The 27,111-nt window shown below is 42.0% G+C and overlaps 1 protein-coding gene across 25 annotated transcripts in view; it reads left to right on the top strand.

Annotated features, from left to right (window-relative positions):
• Positions 1 to 26,124, top strand: part of PLEKHA5 (pleckstrin homology domain containing A5) — a 273,038-nt gene extending 246,914 nt beyond the window's left edge. For 16 of the 25 annotated variants that reach the window (XM_073318870.1, XM_073318738.1, XM_073318772.1 and 13 more), the window contains 6 exons: positions 9,325 to 9,534; positions 10,294 to 10,449; positions 11,547 to 11,656; positions 13,751 to 13,893; positions 15,825 to 15,909; positions 25,269 to 26,124. In XM_073318870.1, coding sequence (XP_073174971.1) covers positions 9,325 to 9,534; positions 10,294 to 10,449; positions 11,547 to 11,656; positions 13,751 to 13,893; positions 15,825 to 15,909; positions 25,269 to 25,287 — 723 coding nt within the window. In that variant the 3' untranslated portion in view covers positions 25,288 to 26,124. Of the gene's footprint in view, positions 1 to 508; positions 544 to 9,324; positions 9,535 to 10,293; positions 10,450 to 11,546; positions 11,657 to 13,750; positions 13,894 to 15,824; positions 15,930 to 16,665; positions 16,803 to 25,268 lie in introns of those variants that run through there. The other 9 variants (XM_073318746.2, XM_073318948.1, XM_073318957.1 and 6 more) reach the window with 3 other exon arrangements.
• The last annotated feature ends 987 nt before the right edge of the window (positions 26,125 to 27,111 follow it).

The raw sequence follows: 27,111 nt of genomic DNA, 5'->3' as shown, positions 1-27,111 counted from the left end.
CTACGTTACTCTAGTCTTCAACCTTTGTCCGTAGTATGAAATTTTTTTATTACGGCTTAATGCAGTTTAACTGTAATCATAGAACAAAATGAACCATGTCCAGAACCATTCAGAAAACGGCTTAAAACCTTTAAAATGGCAGTTGCAGAAATGGTGCTGAACATCATTTGTCTTGGTCTATGCTTGCAGTTAAATTGTGTCCAGCTGTACCCATTCATAGAGTTTAAGGCCAGACGGGATAATTTGATTATCTCATCTGACCAGGCCATTAAATTTGAGCAAACCCTGTATTGAGCCCAATAACTTGTGTTTGGCTGAAGCTTATCTTCCAGAAAGATATCTTGTCTTGGTCTGAAGACTTCAAGAGATGGAGCGTATGCCAGTTCCCTTAGTAGTTTGTTCCAATGTTTAATCACCCTCGCTGTTGAAAACTTTTGCCTAATTACTAATTTGAATTTGTCTGGGTTCAGCTACCAGCGGTGGCTTTTGCTATGTCTTTCTTCACTAGATTTAAAGAGCCCTTCAGTGCTCAGTTTCTCCCGGTGAGTACATATACATTGTAATCAAGTCACCTGTCCTTCTTCCTTTTGATAAGGTAAACAGATTGAGATCTAAATCTCTCACTGTAAGGCATTCCCCCAGCCTTTGAATCATTTTTGGTGGCTCTTCCCTTTACCGCCTCCAATCTTTCAAAAAAAAAATTTAAAATGTGGACATCAGAACTGTATGCAGTATTCTAGTAGTCTCACCAATGCTATGTATAGTGGTAAAAACACCACCCTACTCCTTGCTCCCCACCCCTCTAAATGTAAACATCCAAGGATCACATTAGTCCTTTTTTGCCATATTGTTGCATTAGAAGCTCATACTGAGTTGCTTGTCCATTACTCAACATAAGTTCCCAATGTGATTCTGTGAAGAGAAGGGCTAATGTGTTGCTGACACCTGTTGTCAGCAATGGGTAATAATTTTTCTAGTATAGACAAAAGTTACTGATACTTCATAGCTCATTTGACAGCAGATTAACAACTACAGTGCTGGTATATTTTAGGAATAAATTAGGTGTGAAGAAGCAACATGTGGATGCCAAATTTATGGTGGTTCTTTGAGGAATGTCCCCGTGGGTGCTCCACTTTAGGTATCCATGTGCCCTGTGCTTGTAATCGGAGATTTGTGGTAGCAGTGCCTAGTTTGGTTGCACATGCACCATTGTCATCTTGCGCTGCTCAAGGCAGTTACATCGTGCTGCGTGACCAACTGTCCCTCAGTTCCTTCTCTACTGCCCTTTGGCTTGAGTCAGAGCGCTTAGCAGCACCCTCACTTACCTTTAGATAAGATATTTTATAGTATACTTAGTAGTTAATCATTGTTACCCTTTATTTATTACAAGAAAAAGTCTCCTTTATTCCCCTCAGTAGGAAGATTAAGTTTAGGCTCTCGTAGAGTTACTGCTCCCTTCTTATTTGGGACAGAACCTCTCCAGCATGCCCGGATCGCCAGGATTCAAATGCTTTCTGACTTGCAGACTGTCAATCCCTATCTCTGTCAGACAGGCACAGTGTGTCTGCTGTCTCGGCAAGACGCACATTCCTCAGAAGTGTCCACATTGCTGTAATCTCATGGCCAGAGCAAGAAAAGTTATGGATCTTCAACTTAAGCTCCTTATGATGGAGAAATCTCTGAGACCAGCCTCAGACCCCAAGTTGAGGACCCTTCCGGACCAACAGTCACCATCAGCAGCCACTACGAAAGAGACTTTACCCAAGAAGGTTACTAAAAAACGGGCGGGCTTCATCACAACAGGAATTGGCTAAGAAAAAGCTATCCCCTACCTCCAAGTCTACCTCGGTACCCATGGCACCAAGCACATCGGACCCAGAGAAGCCAGGACCTTCCGGTACCACAGGTTTTCAGAGAGCCAAAGACCCTAAGCTGGCAAACTTGAACTGAGGCTCACAGGGCAAAGTGAAACCCTCCACCTCGGTACCCACAGAGCCAAAAAGGTGTTTGGCACCAAGTGGCGCAATGGCGCCATCTGCGGTGCTTACACAGCAGAGCACAAGATCCTTGGCACCAGCAGTTACTACTCACACTCTTGTACCACCAGCAGTGCCAACATTGATACCGATGCTCATGGTACCGCACCAGTTCCTGAGACATACAGACCTTCTGGTCTGCTCAACACGGCTCCTCGGTACTGAAGGCACTCCGTCTTGATCAGTACCAAGCTGCCTGACCACCCCACTCAGCTCCCCTTCTCTCTCATGACAATGAGGATGAAGGGGTGATGTATACAACTCATCACTCCTCACCCAAACCTGGACCATCCCACCAACCAGAGTACCACTCATTGTCAGAGTGGTGATGCCTGGTATCGGCACCTATGGGCACCACGCTCCATGCCATTCCCACCAAACTGGCCCTACTGGGATCCATGGGCAGTATACAGAACTCAACATCACAGGCCCCCTAGCCCACCAAGATCAAGAGCACCACAATCACCATCATCACCTATCCCAGCAGCCTCAGAAACACAAGAGGAGGTGATTGAGGAAACTTCAGACCAGGAAGCATTACCAACAGTGAACCTGTCATCTTCGTCACCAGATGAACGTATAATGCTCCCACCACAGGGGATGACTTCAGGCAATTCCAGGAACTCTTCAAAAGGTTGGCAGAGTCCTTTGACATATCACTAGAAGAGGTACCTGAATCACGGCATAAACTACTAGACATACTTCAAATATTTACCTCTGCAAAGATGGCATTTCTGATCAACGATGCTATTATTGAGCCTGCCAAAACTATCTGGCAGACACCAGCAACAGCACCCCCATCATGCATAAGATCAGTCAAGAAATACTGTGTGCCATCTAAAGGAGTTGAATTTTTATTTACACGCCCCACACCAAACTCACTAGTGGTGGAAGCAGTAAATGAGAGGGGGAAACAACACCATACAAGAACAAACCCGAATGACAGAGACTGGAAGAAGTTAGACCTCTTTAGCCGCCAGTTGTATTAATTTGCAACACTGCAGTTTTGCATAGCTAATTATGAGGCCCACTGTCCAAATATACACAGAATTTTTTTGAAAATGTCAGAATTTATTGAAGAGAAAAAATAACAGTTTAATGCTAATATCGCTGAAGGCCATCTCATTGCTAGAACAGCGCTGCAGGCCTCTCTTGACTCTGCAGACATGGCTGCATTCTCCATCACAATATCTGTGGTCATGCACTGTGCATCATGGCTTCATCTCTCTGGGTTCCCCAGGGAGATCTACTCAGTGGGGGAGGTTTAGGTTGGATATTAGGAAAAACTTTTTCACTAGCAGGGTGGTGAAGCACTGGAATGGGTTACTGAGGGAGGTGGTGGAATCTCTTTCCTTAGAGGTTTTTAAGGTCAGGCTTGACAAAGCCCTGGCTGGGATGATTTAGTTGGGGATCGGTCCTGCTTTGAGCAGGGTGTTGGCCTAGATGACCTCCTGAGGTCCCTTCCAACCCTCATATTCTGTGATTCTAACGGACGAGGACCTGCCCTTTTAAGGCCCAAAATTATTCGCTGCCAAAACAGACAAGTTCCTCCATACCCTGAAGGACAACATTAAAATCCCTGGGCATTTACATACTTGCAAATAAAAAGAAATGGCTGGTGTTCTACCCAGAGATTCTGCTCGCCACCGTACTTGCAACTGCACAGGCAATACGACCAACGGTGCAAACAAAGACAAACCAGACATCCACAAAACCAACACCAACCTTTGCCATCCCAGCAATCCACCTTGAGACAGCAATGTTGAAGGTGTGGTCGAGGGCATGAGACACCACACGTTCTAACACTGGAAACAGACTATATCTCCCGAACGTTCGGAAATCGCCTGTCACCAAGTACCGAGTCTGGAACACCATCACTACAGATAAATGGGTTTTTAGAAATTATCCAACAGGGTTATTCCATCCCCTTTTATCTCCATCCCACCTACCCACTCCTCTTCCCTGTCCCTCTTCACTGACCAATCTCATGAATACCTGCCACAACAGGAAATAAACTATCTCGTAGCCCTAGATGCAGTGGAACCGTTACCAATGCAGCACGGGGGAAAGGTTTTTACTCACACTGTTTTCTAGCGCAGAAGAAGATGGGTGGGTGGAGACCCATTCTGGATCTAAGAAAACTCAACAAGTTTGTAAAAACACAATGTTTCAAAATGGTGACACTAATAACTATAATTCCAGTATTCTTAGCCCTCGGCCTGCAAGATGCGTATTTTCACTTTACCATCCATCCATCACACAGAAGATTCCTAAGGTTCACCCTGGGAAAACAACACTTCCAACACAAAGTATTCTCTTTCGGCTTGTCAGCTGCCCCGAGGATTTTCTCCAAAGTTTTAGCAGTGGTGGCAGCACTCCTCCGCAGACAATCATGATATTTCCATATCTGCATGACTGCATCATAAGGGCACCAACACAACACAAAGCAATAAGTGCTGCACAGTACGATAACCCTTTTCACAAATGTAGGGTTACAAATAAACACGCTTTAAAAGTCAACATTGAGTCTTGTCCAGAAACTGGAATTCATCGGAGCTTGTCTCGACTGTTCAACAGCGACAGCAACACTACCTCAGCAACGCTTCATCACACTCATCAACTTAATTTCAACAGTGATGGACAATCCACAAACATCTGCCAGAACATGCTTACAATTACTGGGACACGTCTGCAACGTCATTTGTCATCAAACACAACAGACTTCACATGAGATCCGTGCAGGCCTACCTTCAAACAGTGAACATACCTCACAGGCGCAGCCTACACAGACATCTCACATTGCCAAACAAGGTAAAGGACTCATTAAGATGGTGGACACAATCAAAGTAAGTCTGTACAGGAGTCCCATTTCTACAAAGGACTCAGCAACACAGTACAAGGTCAGTGGTTCCCATCAGAGTCCAAAATGCACATAAATTTGTTGGAACTAAGGGCAGTTCAGAACACAGGCAACCACTTTCTACCACTAACAAAAAATCAAAGCCATCAGGATGCTCACGGACAATGTAGCGTGCATGTTTTACATAAATCTTCAAGGGGATGCACAGTCACACTCCCTATGCCCAGAGGCAATACCGCTCTGGAACTGATGCATCAGTCACAACACTGACATATCAGAATCCTACCTTCTAGGATGTCAAAACACAACAGCAGATGCACTAAGCAGAGAGTTCTCACAAAATCATGAGTGGGAAATGGACCCTGGAGTTCTACATACAATATTCAAACTATGGGGATTTCCTGTCATAGACCTCTTTGCAACAGCACAGAACACCAAGTGCCCACAATATTGCTCCAGAGCCAGACTGGGGACCCTGTTCTCTAGGCAACACTCTCCTCTTAAAATGGGATGCACCATTAATGTATGCATTCCCCCAACCACACACTTTTAACCCGGGTCATACACAAGATCAAGAGGGACAAATCCGAAGTCATCCTAATAGCGCCTACATGGCCCAGACAGACATGGTTCCCGTACCTGCTAAAGATGGCGGTGCACTCTCCTCGAAATCTTCCCCAATACCTCACCACCTTGCACAAGATGCAGGACACGTCCACCATCCCAACCTCTCAATACTCCATCTCAAAGCCTGGTTTCTCCATGGCTGAGAGGAATTGAAACGGCCTGTTTTGAAGGAAGTAAAAGACATATTGCTGTAGAACAAATACAAGAAAGACCTGTATATCCGTAAGTGGAAATGGTTCAACATTTAGTGCCAAGACAAACAGATCTTACCAATATCCTCCCTCTTACCAAGGGTACTGGATTACATATTAGAACTAAAAACACTGGGCTCTTCATAAGCTCTGTCAAGGTACACTTGGCGGCTGTCATAGCTTTCCATGATAAGATGGACGGGGTCACCATATTTGCCCACCCAACAACTAAACATTTCCTCAAGGGCATTGAGAACACCTTCTCCGAAATAAGGAACCCACCTCCTACGTGGTACCTCAACCTCGTCTTACGTGGACTTATGGGAAAACCATTTGAGCTGCTTGCCACCTACTCGCTATTCCACCTATCTGTGAAGGTGGCTTTCCTCATCGCCATCACCTCTGCCAGATGGGTGTGGGAAATAGGGGCCCTAATGGGCACACACAACTTTCTTTAAAGGCTGTGTTACCTTAAGGCCACACCCCAAATTCCTACCCAAGGTTGCATCCCCCTTTCATTTGAACCAACCCATTTACTTACCTGTGTTTTTTCCAAAACCACATGCAGACAAAAAAAAGGAATCACTCCACACACTGGACGTTCAAAGAGCATTAGCTTTCTACATTGAAAGAACAAAAACATTTAGAAAATCACCAAGACTAGTTGTCTCTATAACAGAATGTTCAATAGGGGAAACCCTCTCAAAACAGAGACTATCCAAGTAAATATCAGGATGCATCCACCTTTGTTATCAAAAGTTTCGTTTACAAAGGGAATCCGCTCACACTCTGAGAGCACTTTCGGCATCCATACCTTTTCTCAACAATGTTCCCGTTAGCAACATTTTCAGAGCAGCAGCTTGGGCTTTAGCCCACACATTCACGAAGCACTATGCTATAGAGCAACAGTCATAATCGGACACTCAGTTTGGTCTCACGGTTTTATCCACCATCAATAACGCAACTCCGAAGCCCTTCCACTGAGGGACAGTACTCGACCATCACAAAAGTGGAGCACCCACAGGTCTATTCCTCAAAGAAGAAGAGAGCATTGTGCCGTAACTGAGGTTCTTTGAGATGGTTGTCCCTGGGGGTGCTCCACTGCCCTCCCTCCTCCACTCTATTTCAGAGTTTCATATAGATTCTCTGCGGTAGAGAAGGAACCGAGGGATGGTTGGTCACGCGGCACTGTGTAACCCCTGGAGCAGTGCAAGACAGCGACGTTGTGTGTACGACCCAACTAGGCACTGCTACCACAAATTTCCGATTATAAGCGCAGGGTGCATAAACACCTAAAGTGGAGCACCCACAGGGACAATCATCTCAAAGAACCTGTTACTGCACAAGGTGAGTAATCCTCACTTTGACTGGATCAAAAAAACACTAGTCCAGCATGAGGTGTGTGATGTGTAAAAGATAATTCCTAATAGAAGTAGAATTTGGTAACAGCATATAATTTTGCAGGGATTCTCTCCCTCAAGAAGCAGGATCAGTGTTTTCAGGTCTTGTAATAGATGACCTTATAACCTTGTGGATTTCCTAGCAAATTTTTCCTGGAAGTTCAGTGCTGAGGAAAGTGAAAAACAGCAATACCTGGATTCACACCTAATCTAGGGTGTGCTGTGTAAGACTCTGCAGTAGAGTCCTGACTTGCTGCAGCATGCAAATATAAGTCCTGGGCCACTCTTGCCTTATATGTATGTCAAGCTGTGGGGCAATTTTGTGATGTGGATTTGGAACTAATAAGGATTGTAATATAGCCCTCTAGAGAGGGCTAGTGGACTTAGACACTAAATAACCTAGTTTCTGGTCTCATATTGCTAGTAACTTCACTTACAACCAAACATCTTATTTTATATGTATTGATAATCTTGGTTCTATATGAGATGTTCTTTGAGTAACTTATATGATTATTTGTAAAGTGCTCAAACAGATGGAGTTCAGGTAACATTTAGACTTTCTATATGTGATCATCAGGAAAAAACTCTTCAAGAAATTATTTGAAACCTTCAAAACTATTTTCAGTTAAAGGATGACTGCAAAGCTAAATTTTCTTTCCAAATACAATAGAGTATAATTTACAAAAACCATCAGAAGTAACTATAAATATATGCATTTTAAGGCAGCTGTCACTATAAGATCGAGGTACCATTTCTTGTAAATCACAGCGCTTGATAAAAAATGTAAGATAAAAAACGTAAGATTGAGGTACCATTTCTTGTAAATCACAGCCCTTGATAAAGAGGAAAAAGGCACAGAAAAGGAAAACACCAACTCATTTGCGTCCCAGTACACATCTCTCTGGTCATTCTGCAACTTAGGAGAGAGTCTGCAAACAGAAAGCGAGGTAGCCATCTACCATAAAGATGGCAAGATTTGGGATCAGCATGGTCACTAGTGATGGTAAACTCCATTTAGATTACTCTGCTTTGTAATCTAATAGTTAGTAATGAGGGGTTTTTTTAATTGACTACTTTTTAAAGAATCCAAGAACTTACGGCCCCCAAACCCACACCTAGCTCTGCATGTGCTCCTAGGTCTACCCCCCTGGATCCAGTTACAGGGTCGAGGATGAAAGTTACAATATTTTCAAGTCCATCTCTGTATCCCCCATTATTGAAATATTGATTTTAATTCTTATGCATTTCTACTCATTACTCTATACAGTTTTCAAAATCTCTTAAAAATTGTGCTGTCACTGACATTTTATGCTGTCCTCTTAATTCATTGTTTCAGGTAATGTTCTCATATTGAAACAACTTTATATAAATTTAAACAACCATTTCATTTTGACTGGAAAACAAACTATAGTGGGCACTATTCAAAAATTGGACATTCATTTCCAGCTTATTTAAACTGGAAAATTACCTTGTTAGAAACACATTAACTAGCAGTGTTAAATGTCATGTTTTTGTTCTGTATTTGTACCGCGTCAGTTTGTACTGGTCCATGACTGAGACTCTTAAGTGCTACAATAATGTGAATAACAATAAAGTTGAATGCCATATCAGCTGGTCATGGTAACCACTCCTTATTAACTGACCAGCTCTTATTTACCTCAGGGCAGGTCTACACTACCACTTAAATCGATGGATCTTCGATCTCTCAGGGGTGTGTGAAAAAGCCAACCCCTGAGAGACGCAACTTACAGCGACCTAAGCGCTGTCCACAGGTGGAGTAATTGTACCTTCAGCCTAGGGCATTGTCACCAGACGCAGCGCATCTGCATCTAGTGCTTCTAGTGTAGCCCTTCTAGCCCTAAGTAACTGCAAAAGAAGAACAAAGGCAGCTGCATCTATTAGCCCCAACCCAACGGTAACCACAATCAGCTGACACATTAAACAGGCCAGTCTTTGTCTACGTTGAGTGCTCAGTCATGTTTAACATTAAAACATGTTCTACCATGATATAATTTTCTAGTGCAGATAAATCCTGTCCCTAAAACTTCCTCTGGTACTTGATGCATTGACCAGTTTTAATATAGGGGATACCAGGGTTAGGCCAAATGTAGGTGTGCAGTGCAAGCTTTTTTAAATGAACACCCACACTATATGTTCACGACATTGCTTCAAAAAGTACTCTTTAAAAAAGTATGTTCCTTTCTTTTAAGGAAAGGCCGAGAAGTGCAGTGGAGCAGTTATGTCTGGCAGAAAACACTCGGCCTCGAATGACTGTGGAGGAACAGATGGAAAGAATAAAGAGACACCAACAAGCTTGTCTGAGAGAGAAGAAAAAGGGGCTAAATATTATTGGCGTTTCAGATCCATCTCCTTCACAGAGCTTATCCTTTGTTAGAGATAATCCATTTAAGCTGGCTCAGGTATGCCAAAAGTTCCTTGGTGTACACAGTAATATGTTAGAACAAAAAAATATATATTTATATTGCGGGGGGGAAAGTTGCAAAGTCAAATGCTGCTGCTGCTTTGGTGGTGGCATCGGCCTTGCGCGTCAGAATGTCCATTTATAGCAGGCTGCCAAAATTATCCTTGGGAATGCAAGTGGGAGAAAGGGAAGTAGATTTTTTTAACGGTTTATAACCCGGCTAAACCTAAATGGAATTTCCTGGGATAAAGAAAAGGCACTCCTCTAGCCTGAGGTTACCAAATTTGAATGGCCTGCTGCAAACAATGGAGGTGTTAGCGCTTCTCAAAAAAGGTTGTAAGTTTTTTTTTTTTTTTCCATAATGGAAAATGTTAGGCAGCTTAAATTTAAGAGTTGCTGCCAGCTCCCCCTACTTTATGCAGTTATAAAATTTATGGCTATCTGCTATAAGCAAGAAATTGTTCTTGACTTATTACAGTTGGATGTTTTAATTACACAAAAGTCAGGATATTTAAAGTTAAGGTTTCAAAAGGAATTTTAACTCTTACCTTTTGCATTAAAAAAAACCTGCCACCCATATGAGGAAATGGGAGGTGAGCTTTTGAATTGAGGTCAAGCAGTCTAAAAAAATTTTTAGTAACTTTTAACAGTGTTTAAGAGGTCATAATGGAAGTCTATTCATAACAGGAAAAGAGTATACAGTAATATCACTGGATTTTTATTGCAAGTATCTCCATATATCACATTTGTTCTACAGAATCGAAGAAAGGACGATATGGTATCTAGTAACATTAAGGAATTAGAGAGTGCCATAAGAGAGAATGATTTGGAACAAAATCATGAAACTCCTGAAGAAGAAATAACACAACTAAATGCTGGATCAGAAGAGCATAATGCAGATTTTACTAAAGAGGTAATAAGTTATATTTAGTGTGTTCAGTCCTACCTCAAAAGTAACTTCTTCCACAAATACTGAGCACATCTGTAAGTAACATCACCTGCCCAGTTCAGAAACTGTTCTAGATTAATTTAATTCAGGTCTTCCAGTGCATTTTGTGACCTGAGGTTTCCTCCGCAACCAGGTACCTTTTTCTTCCTTTTTTGATTTGTATAGCACCTAGTGCATCAAATTGTTTAACAAATAAATAGGAGGACAGACAATAATTTACACGGCGTGGAGTTGGGCAATAATTATGACTTGTGACGATCATCAAAATGGTGGTACTTTCAGATTTATTTTACATCCCACCCAGCTTTACCCTGTTTTAAAATATCCTAATTGCTATTCAAAAGCATGATGATTTACAGGTGGAGCTAAAGGCTGTCAGAACCACTACAATGCAATCATATCCCCTGGTAATTGAAAATGTTTAAATCTACTTATGCAGAATTTCTTCTTTCCTTTTTTTGCCGATATTCTTTCATTAATCCCCTTTTCTTTTTGTTGCTGCCTTTCATTTCCTCTCCTTTTACCTTTACCATTTTCTTTATCAAGTTTCCACAGAGTAACAACATAAAATCAAGTTATTAAAACTGAGTGATCGTCTTTTTCTTAACACCTTTAACTTGAAGCCTTCTTGAGCCTTTTGAAAGAGTGCTACTTCACACACAGATAATAACTGTATCTAATCAAAACTTCTAAAGTATTCACACTGAGTAATGTGTCCAAGCAGTTGTGTGTTGTATTAATTTTGGATGGCGGTGGAGGTATGGAAACAATACAGAAACTGCAATCCAGATTCTAGATAGTTCCCTCATAGTTCTAGGTCACTCGTAGAATTCATTGGGCTGAATTCTGCACATTTCTTCCTGTATTGCTCTCCAGGTAATGGTATTGATATAAATTACGTAAACGTAATTCCTTAGTGATACCTATATATATAGGCCAAAATTTGGCTCTGTTGCTAAAGCTTATTTCCTGAAAATCCGTTTGCTGCCCACCATTCAGCATGTGCTCACAGTATATAATGACAGATTTTTCTCAAAACTTTTCAACTTTTCTTTTTAAAGTTGACAAAAAGCCATGACCTACTGTTACCAGCTGATCCAAAAGAAGGGAATGCTGAAGAAGGAGTAGAAAAACCAAAGAAATTGGGAAAAACGCATAATGTTGATATCAGGTAAAAATAAGATAATTGCATATTGAACTAGTCCAACAGTTTAATAATGAATTATTACTACAGTTTAATAATGAATATTTTAGGTTTTTTATTTTGAAAGCTTGATTCACCGTTCTACGCAACTCCAAATAGGAATTGTGGGTAGTATGGGGCTGCATGTAAACAAATATGTTAAAGCTTTATTTTCTCTATAAAAGTATAAAGAATATGAATGGTTAGGTGGTATGAAAAATGGAAACATTGTTTTAAGCCCGGGCAGGTTGTTCATTACAAGATGGTTTTGGTGTTAAGATTTGATTGCCTAATATAATCAGAGAAAGAAATAGCACATATTTGACCCAGTCCTGAATTCATCGTCAGAGGCAGGTATAGGATCAGGCCATGAACTGTTTACAGATGGGCTTTAAACGTTGTGATTCATGGAAATAAATTCTTCAGGTCTGAATAATATTATCAAAGTTATTCTGCTCATTAGTTTCACTCTTAGATTCTCTCTTTATATATATTGAGAGAACTAAAATACTCAAGATTTTTCTCCCTACTCTTCTTCTCCTCCTACTTCCAGACAAATTCAGTGTCCATTCTACTTAGGGGCTCCGACACAGACTTCACTCTTCTGGGAAGTAGAACACTGCACAGCTATGGAAGGAAACATAAAAATATAACATATTCTGAATGCAACTTAGTTTTTCTTCCTATTCATAGCAAACTTGTTATACTTATAGTCATGATTCATTTCCAGCTGCCTATTGAAATCAGAAATTCACTGAGTTCACCCACCATGGACTGGTAACAAGGAGGGAACTTGGTCAACACTTGTTCTTAGCTCAAACTTGGGGCAAAAGAAATAACAAGTAATTGTGAAATAGCTTGGGGTCAGGTATCCTCCCTAGAATAATTTCTGGGTTAGGTTTTGGTTTTGTTTTTTCCTTTTTCTGTGTTGCTGTTTTTACTCAGAACTAATATGTGGGAAGTTTCAAATACATTTGTAAGCACGTGTTCATCATGGACAAAGACAATTTGTGGTTTGCTTTGGGATGCAAGATCGAATCAATAATGTTATCTCAGGATGAGGGCTTAATAGCTTTCCTTGCCTGATCAAAGCTTTCTATAAGATTCCTGTTAAAAGCCTCATTTGAAGGCTCCAAGGGCAAGTTTTTTATTGGAGTCCATTGTACTGTGTATGGAAGCCATCAGCTCAGGAGCAGTCTGGACTAGTTTGACCCCTTAGGGCAGTTCTCAATCTTTCCAGATTACTGTGCCCTTTTCAAGAGTCTGATTTGTCTTGCATACCCCAAGTTTCACCTCACTTAAAAACTACTTGCTTACAAAATCAGACATAAAAATACAAAAGTGTCTCAGCACACTGTTACTGAAAATTTGCTTACTTTCTCATTTTTACCTTATAAAATAAACTATTGGAATATCAATGTTGTACTTACTTTTCAGTGTATAGTATATAAAGCAGTATAAAACAAGTCACTGTATGAAATTTTAATTTGTACTGACTTGGCTAGTGCTTTTTATGTAGCCTGTTGTAAAACTAGGCAAATATCTAGATGAGCTGATGTACCCCCAGAAGGCCTCTGCGTACCCACAAGGGTATATGCATACCCGTGGTTGAGAACCACTGCCTTAGGGTACTTCATCACCTTGTAGGGTTTCCATTAACTCCATGATTTCAGAGTACTGGAGCTTTGGTGCACCTCTTCAGTAGTTCTTGCCTGACTGGAAGCTAGACACATGTGTCTTACTGTCAATGTAGAGTGAGGCCCTCTCACAAGACACTGTATCTATTTCAGTGTATAAGTATGAAAAAGGAAAAAAAACTGTCCAGTTTCCAGTTTAAAGTTTTTTACTCTAGAATGAATTTTATAAGATTGAAACAAAACTAACTATTGCTTTGATTCAGGATTTCAACACTCTACTATAGGTTCCAGAAATATGTATTTGATTTAAACAACGCAATCTTGTAAATTAGAGGGTTTTGTGTTAAGAGAAGAAAATTAAGTGCTGGAACTCCAGTTGCACATAAATATTGGTTAACACCTGAAATTAAATTAAACTCTAAAAATAGCAACTTTTTTTAACTAGTCTGCAGAACATGGCCCCAATTGAAAACCACAAACATGAAACCAGTCCAAAAGAGAGTGAAGCAGCCAGTGTTCAAGAGCAAGAAGGGATTATTTCTTCTTTTGAGTTAGCAGTACAATCTTCAAGAGAAAATCAAACAGAAGGTATGGAAAAGAGACTGTCAGTTACTCAGAAGTGTAAATTGGGCTTAAATGTTACATATGTAATATACATTCTGATTGTTTTCTGATGCTCTGAAATTCTTGTGTAGTGAAAAGAAATCTAAACTAATCTGGGTCTCGTATGCATATTTTTTCACCTGATGGGGAGGGATGGACAGATACCTGGCCAATTTCCCAATGGGCGAGTCTCAGAAACGGTTTTCAGAGGTTTAAATGCAGATCTTTTGGAGGCAACCAGTTCGAGGATCAGAGGGGGTTCCCAGAAGTTTCTCTTGGCTGGAGCAAATGATTCCCTGTCTCCTTCCAGAACCACCCTCCTTCTCCCCCAATCCTCTGCACATATTCAGTGCTGTCTACCTCCTTGCTACTGGTTCCAGTCAGCTCCGTGACTTTTTCCTGTAGGTCATTTCACCAAAGGCATCTATTCTAAACACACGATTTCCTGCCGTTGATCCCCTTTCCTGATCCTTGCAGGTATGAGCTCCTTGACTGGAGCATAGATACTACAGTGTTCATATTAACACTAGCTAGTTTCCAACTTAGGCATTAGATTATGAACCAGTAAAATAACAGAGAGGTTGGTGTGTGTGTCTCCAGAGGTCAGGAGGGATGCCAGAAGTGGAAAAGATAGGGTGGCTGCGAGTACCTTAATGGCACATCTTGCAAGAAAATCTTAGTGCTGAGGGAAGGCCAAGTTGCTTATGGAATGGGCAGATGGAATGATCAATACTTGAGGTGATCAGTAGTAGTTTGGTGCCAGGGAGGAATAAGGAAGAGCAGATGTGATATAAGGATAAATAAGGCAAACGGCACAGTCCTTTCCATGACTGCTTAGTTCAAGCCAGGACTAGGAAAGATCCTTTGTGGTGACATCATAGGGAATAACAGCGAGGAGTCTTTGTGGCACCTTAGAGACTAACAAATTTATTTGGGCATAAGCTTTTGTGGGCTAGAACCCACTTCATCAGATGCATGGATGGAAAATACAGGGGCAGGTATAAATACATGAAAAGATGAGTTGCCTTACCAAGTGTGAGGTCAGTCTAACAAGACAATTAAATTGACAGTAGGATACCAAGGGAGGAAAAATAACTTCTGAAGTGGTAATGAGAGTGGCCCATTTCAGACCGTTGACAAGAAGGTGTGAAAAGAAAAGGAAGACGTGTGGCACCTTAGAGACTAACAAATTTATTTGAGCATACGCTTTCGTGAGCTACAGCTCTCACGAAAGCTTATGCTCAAATAAATTTGTTCGTCTCTAAGGTGCCACAAGTACTTCTTTTCTTTTTTGCGGATACAGACTAACACAGCTGCTGCTCTGAAAGAAGGTGTGAGTAACAGTAAGAAGAAATTAGTATTGGGGAAATTAGGTTTAGGTTTTGTAATGACCCCACCGCTCCCAGTCTTTATTCAAGTCTAATCTGATGGTGTCCTGTTTTCAAATTAATGCCAGTTCTGCAGTTTCATGTTGGAGTCTGATTTTGATTTTTTTTGTTGAAGAATTGCCACTTTTAGGTCTGTTATTGAGTGACTGGTGTCAATTGAATTGTCTCGTTAGACTGACCTCACATTTGGTAAGGCAACTCGCATCTTTTCATGTGTTTATACCTGCTCCTGTATTTTCCATTCCATGGATCTGATGAAGTGAGTTCTGGTCCACGAAAGCTTAATGCCCAAATAAATGTGTAAAAGGTGCCACAAAGACTCCTCGTTGTTTTTGCTGATACAGACTAACACGGCTACCACTCTGAAACCTATCATAGGGAATGTTGATTTAAAAAGTTTCTTCTGATTATTTTAACTTTTACTTGCAAAATACTTATCTTGCTCACAAATTACATGTTGTTTGAAATATTTTCAATTTGTCTAACTTTTGCCTTCTGTGATATTTATTTTTTAATTTCTCTTTTCAGGAAAAAGTCTGCCCTCTTCACCAGAGTCCCCACCATCACCAGCTCCATCAACGCAACCACAGCTCACAGAAGGATCACATTTCATGTGTGTATAGTCTCAGAGAAGTACGTCTGCTTTTCACAGTCATGCGATTTTTCTGGGTATACCATAGTTTTCTGTGAGAAACACCCACAGACAATTTTATTAAGTAGGGTGAAGATAGCTGAGATGTATATATCAATCAAACAAGCAAACAAAACACAAATGTATTGATTCTTTGAGTAAGTGCAGCTGCATATTCAACTGAGGTGCATTCACACCTAGCACACTGGAGCTGGAGAATTTTGCCAAGCAGTACCATTAGAGGATCACCACTCACAGCTTGTGGCTATAGCCCCATGTCTGGCTATATGTGGTAGCACTCCCCTAACCTCTGTCTCTTCCTTCTTACCACTTGTGGCTGGAGTCAGAGCTCTGTGTGGTTCCTAACCTCACAGCCTCTCTCTTTCTTAGATGCCCCTGGCATCTTTTCCCTTTCCACTTTTGTCTCAGAAGACTATGTTCCTGATAGCAGTAGCATCCACAAGGAGAGTCTGTTGCAGTCTCTGATGGCAGAGCCTCCTTACATACAATTCTCTAAAGACAAACTGACTTTATGACCACACCCAAAAATTTTATCTTAAGTGGTTTCTCAGCTTCATTTGAACCAGGTGGTATATTTACCTGTGTTCTTTCCTAAGTTGCATTCATTTCTGGAAGAGCAGCGTTTCCACACATCAGATGTCAGGCGATGTCTAGCTTTGTATCTGGACTGGACTAAACTGTTTTGTGCTTCACTATGCCTGTTTGTGTCATATACAGATCCCATGAAGGGTCAAGTGGTCTCTTCACAGTCTCTAAATGAATAACCTTATTTATCGTGACTTCATATGAAATAGCTTCAGCTACACCTCCTTCAGCGGATGCAAGCTAGTTCTGTGAGAGTGCAAGCAACATAGGTAGCATTCTTCAGTGCATTTCAGTATTGGACATTTTCAGGGCTGCTACATGGTTGTGTGTGTGTGTACATGTGTGCGAGCGCAAACCCATCCAGTCATTACTGCATCTTTCAAGGTGGATGCATGTTTCAATAGGGTGGTCCTGGGGTCCTTGTTTAGGTAGTCTCTGGGCCCCACCTCCTTAGGGTACTGTTTGTGAGCCACCAAAGTGGAATACATGACTGCATCCACTTGAGGAAGAAGAAACTGTTTCTTACTGTAACTGTGGTTCTTCGAGATGTGATTCAGATGTGTATTCCACGACTCACCTCCGTCCCTTCTGTGTCGCAGTTTCTCTGGGCACTTGGTGTGAAGGAACTGACACGGTTCGGGACTGCACTGCCTTATATAGCCAGGGAAGGGGCTGCAGCAACGAGGCACAAGTATTCCCCCTCTACAGGTACTGCTAGGTAAAATTCTCTGGTTCCTGGGCACTGGGCACATGTACACACCCAAGTGAAGTACACATCTGCATCACATTTCAAAGAACCACAGTTAAAGTAAGTAACCATTCCTTACATGCATATAATCCATACAGTATTCAGATAAGATAATAATAGTTAGAAATGGAAAGGACCAATTAGCTCATCAAGCATTTTCTTCTGTAATGGTAGAATAACAGTTCCTTGATATTAAATTGTAATGAAACGTGATTATGCAGTCAAGGTACAAATGTATCCATATTTGGGTGTTTTAGCACCCAAAGGCTCCTGTCAGGATAATAGCCCAGTTGAACTATGAATCGTACATACAGTATGCTCCAAAGAGTTTATAATCTAATTTAAGACAAATAAGTGTGACATGATAAATAGTAGAAGGGAAGAGGATAGCAATAATAAAAACATGCAGTTAGGCTCACTGTGTGTGTAGAATTTGATGGTTCTTATTTTATTTTTTTTATATCATAGATCCCCACTTGGCCCCTCCACCTATCCATAACTGGTAATTCCTTGTAGGAATCAAGGTAGAAATCATTAGCTTGGTCAGAGGAAATACTCTTATTATATAGCATGATATGATGGTCTATTATGATGTATAATATAGATAGGTATCACATTATGATATACAGACAATGGAACAATGATCAAACAATCAGTTTGTAACCACCTAGAAGACAATAAGGTAATAAGTAACAGTCAACCTAGATTTGTAAAGAACAAATCACGTCAAACCAACCTAATATCCTTCTTTCACGGGGTAACCAGCCTTGTGGATAGGGGGCAGCAGTAGATGTGATATATCTCAACTTCAGTAAGGTTTTGATACGGTCTCACATGACCGTCTCATAAGCAAACTAGGGAAATACAGCCTAATATGAACTTACTGTAAGGAAGGTGCATAACTGGTTGGAAAACCATACTCAGAGAGTAGTTAACAGTGGTTCTCTGTCAATCTGAAAAGGTATGATGTATCGAATGATGTATCACAGGGATCTGTCCTGGGTCCTGTACTGTTCAATATCTTCATAAATTATTTAGATAATGGCAGAAAGAATACAGGTATAAAGTTTACAGGTGATACCAACCTGGGAGGGGTTGCAAGGTCTTGAATTAGAATTCAAAATGATCCTGACAAACTGGAGAAGTGGCCTGAAATAAATAGGATGAAATTCAATAAAAATTAATGCAGTACACTACTAATGTAATACACTAAGGAAGAAATAATCAATTGCAGAAATACGAAAAGGAAAATGACTTCCTAGGAAGAAGTATTGCAGAATGGCTCTGGGGTTATAGTGGATCACAAACGAAATATGAGTAAACAATGTAATACTCTTGCAAAATAAAGCAATCATTCTGGGATGTATTAACAGAAGTGTTTTAAGCAAAACACGAGAAGTAATTCTTCCACTCTATTCAGCAATGATAAGGCATCAGCTGGAATACTGTGCCCAATTCTGGGCACCACGTTTTGGGAAAGACGTGGACTAATTGGAGCAAGTCCGGAGGAGAGGAACAAAATGATTAAAGGTCTAGAAAACTTGACCTACAAGAAAAGATTGAAAAAATTGTGTTTGTTTAGTTTGGAGAACAGGAGACTGAAGTGGGGCATAAGTCTTCAAGTATATAAATGATTGCTGTAAAGAGGAGTAAAAAGGCGGACAGGACAAGGAGCAATGGGCTTAAATTGCAGCAAGGGAGATTTAGGTGAGACATTAAGAAAAATTTCCTAGCTGTTAGGGTGGTTAAGCACTGGAAGAAATTACCTAGGGAGATTGTGGAATCTGTGTCATTGGAGGTTTTAAGAACACGTTAGATAAACACCTATCAGAGATGGTCTAGATAATACATAGTCCTGCCTCAGTGCAAGGGATTGGGCTAGATGACCCTTCCAGTCCTATATTTCTGTGGTTCTGAGAGTTCCTGTTTATTGAATGTGAGTGGAAATAGAAGTAAGCAGGTTTGTTTATACAGGTGTTTAAAGAAACTAAGGGATACAGGTCAGAACGTTTTAACACTTTTACCAGCACTTTAATTAGTTAAAACTTCTACGTTGTCAGGGATTACCTTTTAAAATAAGCCTTCAAGGGAAGGCTATCAAAAGAATATGCCTTGTTTCATAGGTCCTATAAGCTATATAACTATAAGGGCATATTACTAGGAAAGGAGAACTTTCTCAGTTTTTAAAAGATGTTTCCTTAGTGAAGTTAGAAAATGCATAACCTAGTTCAGATAGGGCACCTGCGTTTTGTTTTAACAGTCATAATTATTGTATGTAATGTGATACTTTCTTGTGTTAGTAATAGGCAGAAAGAGGTATTACCTCTTTGTTAAAGTGAAATGGTTTTAATCTCTTGTTTCTTGTCCATACAAAAACATCACATACAGCCTTTGTTGTTATTGATTTTCATGAACAGTATAGCATGTCATGTTCAGATACAGGTTTGACTCTGAATATTAGTTTCAAACTTAATGTTATAGTAAAAATATTTTAAATGATAAATCATGATACGCACTTTCAGAATGTATAAATAGAGCTGTTTATGTACAAATCAAATAGCATATGTACAGATACACATGAACGTTGGAGGGGTGTGTGTATATATTCTGGGCCTTTAAGTAGGGCTGTCATTACCCAACCAACCTTTTCTTTTACATAGTTTCAGTTCAATGGACTGACTGGAGCTAGACTCTACTGATTATAGCTCTGTTAGCTTCCCCCATGTGGATCAGTCTCGGCATCTGAAGGGAACAACCTGGCATTCTTCTTCAAGTGATGGTCCCTATGTGTATTCCAAACAGAGGTGCGTATGCGCTGGAGCTGGAAGTTTTTCAGCAGCAGTGTTTTTTGACCTGCACGGCCACCTTATGTTGCCACACGCTCTGTGTGAGGTCATAAGAGGCCATATGCGGTGACATCCCCTCAGTTCCCTCTTACTACATGGTCGGAGTTGGAATCCCCTCTTTGTGCTCAGATCCTCTGAGAACAACTCTCCGTTGTAAATAGTTAGCTCTGTTTTCTTTCTTGTCATACTTTTGTACATACTTTAGTTTAGTTAGTGTATATAGTAGCTCCTTATGGGGCCTCTCCCAACCCTGTCGGGATTATGCCCTGTGTTCCAGGGTTCAAGAATTGTACCTTGTGCCCTCACTCATTCTCCGTGAGTGATGAGCACACGCGCTGCCTCTTCTGCCTTGGCAAGATGCACCTTGTTGCTCATAGCAATATGTGCAAATCCTTCCCCTCAAGGACCCACAACACTTGACTTCAGCCCCTCTGCAAGTTCCTCATCACAAAAGTGCTGTTCGGGCCCCAGGCAGAGTCCAATCCTGTGCTGGTGATTCACCGACCATTACCGGCAGTGAGCATCCTGACCTTGGCTTCACATCTGGATCCATCAGCACCGCCAAGATGTGAGAAGGTACATAAGGAGAGTCAAAAGCCCTCTCACAAACACCGCAGCAGGTCCCCATCGTGGACCACTGCGCCACACTGCGTTTCCTTCCCGAGCTGGGTTCAGTCAGGTGAGACATCGCATGACGACCCTGCAGGGCCACCACCTAAGGCGGGGCAAGGCAAAGCGGAAGTGAGACCTGCCAGTTCCTGCAAGGATCAAGAGTCCCGACCACCCACCAATGCGCACTACTTAGCCACCGCAAGTCTCTCCAGGCTCCACTCCGCACACCCACTCCTTGGAGCAGCAGACAACGGGATGTGCCCTGGACACCGGGCCAGCTGGATCCCACTGATTCCCCTCCACACACACACATCCCACCTCAAGCTGTTGTACCCACCCTTGCCGCTTCTCTTGGCCCCCCATCTCCCTTCATTGGTGGATGAGCCGCCACTCAGATACAACCCAGCCACACCAGTTGCAGTACTGCCCACACCGATGGCTCAACCATTTGCGGAGGCTTTTTCAGGCCAGGGGCACTTCTCAGTGGACAACCTGTCCTACTCCCTGGTCTCGTGTCATAGTGTGGACTTCTGGGCTTGCCCACCATTTCCGACCCCCTACACTCTGTGCCTTCCTCCCAATGGCCCACTTTGCCACCCTCATAGCCCTTGTGAATGTCCTCTGCTACAACCCGCACATGAGTGTGCACCATTGCCTCTGCCTCCTTGGCCACATGGTGGCCTTCACCTATGTCACACCGCACATACATCTCACCCAGGACCACGGCAGGGTTTGCCACCCCAACCGAAGCCTGCTCCAATTGATAGCCTGGTTTTTGGATGGGGCTCAGGTGTAGACAATGCCTGTTCATCACCTGTCCACCATATTCTCTCACAGAGTAGGCAGGAGTCTACGAGGACATGCTACACCACAAAATGGACGCGCTTCACCTCCTGGGCACAGTGCCAACAACTCCCCCTCCTCAGTGTTTCCGTTCCTATCATCCAAGACCACCTTCTAGAGCTGAAGACCTCAGGTTTCGCACTTAGCTCGGTCCATGTCCACCTTGTGGCGCTTAGTCCCGTCCTTTCACCTCTCTTTCTCCCCCCACCCCCATGGACAGACAGTTGATATTTACCCACTCTACCACTACCCAGTTTCTGAGGGGCCTGACAAACTGTTTCCCACCCGTCCTTACCCCCACTCCCCTTAGAACTTCAACTTTGTGCTGTCTGTGCCCACCTGACCTCCATTCAAACTGCTGGCTACATGCTCCCTGGTCTACCTAGCTATGAAGGTCCTCTTCCTGATGGCTATCACCTCTGCTGAGCGGATCAGCAAACTGGTGACCGTGATGGCTGACCCCCATATACGGTTTTCCATAGACACTGTCTCCCTGTGCCTCCACCCTAAGTTCCTCCCAAAGGTTGTCTACAAGTTTTATCTCAACCAGTCCATCCATCTTCTGATCTTCCACCCTAAACCACATGCCACTTCCGCAGACAGTACGCTACACTCCCTGGATGTCTGCAGGGCACTGGCTCTCTACCTAGACAGAACTCGTGCATTCTGTGCCTCATCAAGCCTCTTCATAGACATTGTGGAACAGTCAAGAGGGCAGGCCCTTTCCTCACAGTACATATCCAGTTGGATCTCGAAGTGCATTACAGAATGCTACACATGCTCCAACGCAACACCATCTGGCAGGATCCACCTCCGCCTCCTTGGCATGAGATCTGCCAGGCAGCAACATGGCGCTCTGTTCACACCTAAACAGTGCACTATGCCATCGACCAGTGGGCAGATGCCACTGTAGGTCATGCCACTGCAACAGGCCTTGTCCATTGCGTTCTCGCTCCTCCACCTCTGAGTCTGTCACTGCTCCATACTCACCTGTGTTTGGAATACATATAAGGACCATCACTTGAAAAGAAGGTTACTACCTGTATCTGGAGGTTCTTTGAGATGTACTGGTCCCAATACCAGTCCACCTTCCTCTCTGCTGCAGACTCACTATACTGCGGTAAGAGGAAGACTGAGTGCGTGTCACCCTGCATGGTCTCCTATAATGTCACATGGAGCACGTGGCAACATAAGGTAGCCATGCGGGCCAATGCACACGGCTGCTGAAAAACTTGGGGCCATGCGCACCTGTGTTTGGGAGACATATAGAGACCATACATCTCGAAGAACCTCCAGTTACAGGTAAGGAACCTCCTCATCTCTTGAGCAGACACTACTAATTGTGTCAAATTGCACTTGGCTCTGTCATGTGCATCAATGATGAGCTCTCCAAAGCAATTTTCTCTTAATTATTTATGCCACAATATGAATTCAGGTCTGAGATGTGAAAGACTGGTAATCTCTTTTGCTACCTAAGACACTTTCTCCAACATCCTACACAGTTACGTATGTGAAGATGGCGATGTGTCCATAATATTGCCACCTTAGATATGATGCTTCCACGAGTAACACTGAACTGCTGATGACAAAATAATATGTTCCTAGAATGGTACTTCTAAAATGGACTCTGTTTCTAGTTCCCTAGTTTTAGTAAAGCCAAGGATATTAGAGCCTAAAAATAGTTTTCCTCTGTTCAGTATCTGAATTTATTTGGAGGCATTAGTCCATTTCCTAGTGTATACTTCAAATCTGCATTTGACACACTGGTTAGCAGTCTCACCAGAGCCCCAATATTGGATGGTCATTGTATAGCTGGTTTCATATCAGGATTAATACTGGGCCTGGAAAACAAGAATTCCATGTCACAAAAAATATTTTGACATGTGGTTTTGTTCTACGTTGCGATGAAACCTAGACCTTCTGAAAGGTTTTTGCAAAAAATTAGAGGGAGACTCTCATGAAGGCTCAAGTCCCTGCCATGCATGATTTGGAGCAGGGACTTGAGCCTGGGTCTTGTTCATCCCAGAAGAGTGCACTAGCCACTCTGCTATTTGACTGTTCTGGGGTGGGCCTTTTCTTCCCCCGTTGAAAACAATAGGTTTCCACAAAAAGTTTGTTTTGGTAAATCAGTGTTTTACAACGAAAAAATGTTTTGTCAAAAAATTCCTGATCCATTTTAGTTGAAACACAATGAAGCACAGTGTGTGTGGGAGCCTGCACTGCTGCTGCTGCCCACGCTATACTTCTCTGACTAAAGGTCTTTCACCGGGGCTGTCAGTCAAACAACTTTCTTGAGCACTACCCAACACATTTAAAATGTTTGTTGAATGTGAGGAGCATTGCTGTTACCCATGACTAAGGTAAGAGCTGTAATTTCCCAAATGAAACAGCAAATGTACCAGGCTGTGAACAAGTTTCCTGTCCTGTAGGAAGAGTTTATTTTTTTAAAGCAGGAACTCGTTTACTCAGTGGGATGCAAACTGTACAGCAAGAAATCCTCTGCAATAGAGAGAATTTATAAGTTGGGGGGTGCATTTCAATTCATAGAAAGGCCAATTTTTAAGCCAGGGTCTGAGAAATGCATGATGGGTTTCAGAGAGGCAGTGGAATTTGGAAAAGGAAAATGGTGCTATGTGGTATCATAGGACTAAGGAGAGAGCTTATTCACACATGACTTTTTCTACATCATGTCTTCTGGCATCACTAAAACAAATTTTGTATCCCTCTCACAAGTATATTGTTACATTTTAAGCATGCTGATACATGCTAAAATACAGTTTAATAGAGTGATGATGACATTTATTTAGAATCTTTCATCCCAAACACTGCATTACATCATAGCAAGTGAAGAGTACTGTGTCCTGTTTCTAACCTTGCCAGTCCTTTGGTACAGCATTTAGGGGCTTTGCTACTAATTTTACATGGAAAGCTCTTAGTTACTGTATTGATGGTGGCAGTATAAAACCCTGAAATGGTTCTTTGTACAAAATAACCCCTGTTTGTTTCTGTTCATTTGTGAATTGCTGTCAAAATAGCTTTAATGCCTAAAAAGATAGGTTGTGGAAACTAATGTTTTCTTAGATTCTTTTTAATATAATTTGTCATATATACTCGTTCATTAGCCCGTTCATTTATAGGCTGACCCCCCAAGATGGATAGCTAAAAATAGCAAAAACTGTATGACCCTTTCATAAGCCAACCCTGTATTTCAGGGGTTGGCAAACTTCGGCTCCTGTCCCCTCAGGGTAAGCCGCTGGTGGGTTGGCAGGCACGGAGTCCCTCAGCTCCCAGTAGCCGCGGTTTGCCGTTCCCAGCCAATGGGAGCTGCGGGAAGTGGCTCCCATTGGCTGGGAACGGTAAACTGCGGCCACAGGGAACTGAGGAGCTCCGTGCCTGCAGACGCTCCAGGTAAACAAAACAACAATGTATTAGATATTCAATTAAATGATTTAATAGAGTTTAAAATCATCAAATTTTGATGTCAACCCCTTTATAAACCAACCCCCCGCTCTTTGATATGTCACTTTTTTACCAAAAATATTCAGCTTATGAACGAGCATATACGGTAATTTATTTCGTGGATAGCCACAGCGCGGTCAGAAACTCCCCACAATGCCTAATCCTAAGAGGAACTTTAAACAGTGTTTTGGTAAAATACAGTAACTTTATTCATGTCTGTCTTTCAGCTCTAACAGATTCTGTTGAAACCATTCATGGCCAAGGAGTGTGGACCTATGGAAATATGAGAAGATATTGTAGAGTATATTTTAAATCTATGAAATTCATAGTTCTGATGCTTTTGGCCACAGAGCATCATTTTATCACTTCCTGGAAAATGTTTATTCCAAGACAGCTTTAAATGGCCCATATGTACAGTCAACAATCTGAAGATTGTTCTTCTGATACCAGCTTGCTGCTATGATTTCCATGCACATAAAGATTCTTTTTAATATGCAGCCTAAAGTCAGAACCTTAGTTGATGTTTTACAGAATTTAATGTTTTTAATTATGAAATCATTTTAAGTTTGCATTTTTGCTTCTTTTAGGTACATAACAGATCAGTTTCTTTTACATATTGCCACTAAACCTTGTTTTACACTTTTTAAACACTAGTGTATTTTGACATTTGATTTGTAAAATTTTTATAAATATTTAAAATGTGCCATTTTTATTATTGCTGAGTAAAGTATGTCCTGTTTCTGCTGTAATTATTTCTTGGTCAGGTTGCAGCATCAGCAGTTAATGCCACACTGTTATCAACATATACCTGAATGTTTGTGCTTACTTTTTCTTAAACAAAATGAAGTGTATGTATTTTGAGGTACTGGGCTCTTACTTTGTTGGAATAGGGTGTGTACAGCAATAAACAGGTTTTCAATTCCAGTACTTAGTTTGTGTACAAATGTAATTATGTTCATTGTGTATATATTATACAATGAGCACATCCAGAGTAAGTATAAGAAGCCACTTACTATTGTTCAAATGCAAATGTTCATATCTCATTTCTTTTTTATCATGTTAAATAAATGTTAATGTTCTTAAGTTGTGTGGGTAGTATTTCTTTCAGCAAGCAGATGACAGACCGTGTACTTGTTGTGACTCTTTGTGTGGGAAGCACATCTTAATAAGGGTTGTGGACCTATTACAGCAGTGGTTCTCAACCGGGGTCCGAGGCCCCCTGGGGGGCCGCAAGCAGGTTTCAGGGGGGCCGCCAAGCAGAGCTGGCATTAGACTCACTGGGGCAGAAAGCCAAAGCCCTGCCACATGGGGTTGACGCCCGGGCCCTGAGCACTGGCACCCGAGGCTGAAGCCGAAGCCTGAGCAATGTAGCTTTGTAGGAGCTCCTGTGGCCTGAGGCCCTAGGCAATTGCTCTACTGCTACCCCCTAACGCTGGCCCTGGCTTTTATATGCAGAAAACCTGTTATTGTGACACAGGTGGGTCATGGAGTTTTTATAGCATGTTGGGGCAGGCCTCAGAAAGCAAGAGGTTGAGAACCCCTGTATTACAGGATTAGTTGGAGAAGGGTCTGTGATGTGAAGGAGATAAAAGTATTTGATGGTGGTGGTCTCTTCTGGCCTTCAAAACTGAGGCTATGTCTACACTAGAGAGCTTACAGCGGCACAGCTGTACCGATGTAGTTGCACTGCTGTAAGATCTCTTGCGTAGATTCCAGGCCAATGGGAGAGAACTCTCCTGTTGACCTAATTAATCCACCCCCATAGCGGGAGAAGCTCTCCCACCGGCAGAGCTGTGCACATGACCACTTATGCCGGCAAAACTTATGTTGTTCAGAGTGGTGGAATATTCACACCACTGAGCGACAAGTTTTGCCGACAGAATATGTGATAGTGTAGACATAGCCTGAGTGACATCACCTACAAACAAGAGCAACATTGGTAGACTTGTAAGGAATTCCACCTTGCCCAGCTGGAAGTAGTGCCCACAGCATAGAGCAAAAAGACAGCCTCGTGGCTGGTACTCAGGAAGAAATTTGGGTTTGGTTCCTGGCTCTGCCATGCTTTCTTCT

Source organism: Lepidochelys kempii, chromosome 1 (assembly GCF_965140285.1).
Source record: "Lepidochelys kempii isolate rLepKem1 chromosome 1, rLepKem1.hap1, whole genome shotgun sequence".
Lineage (NCBI taxonomy): Eukaryota > Metazoa > Chordata > Testudines > Cheloniidae > Lepidochelys > Lepidochelys kempii.
Note: the sequence above shows the minus strand (reverse complement) of the source record. Positions and strands in the feature narration are given on the sequence as shown.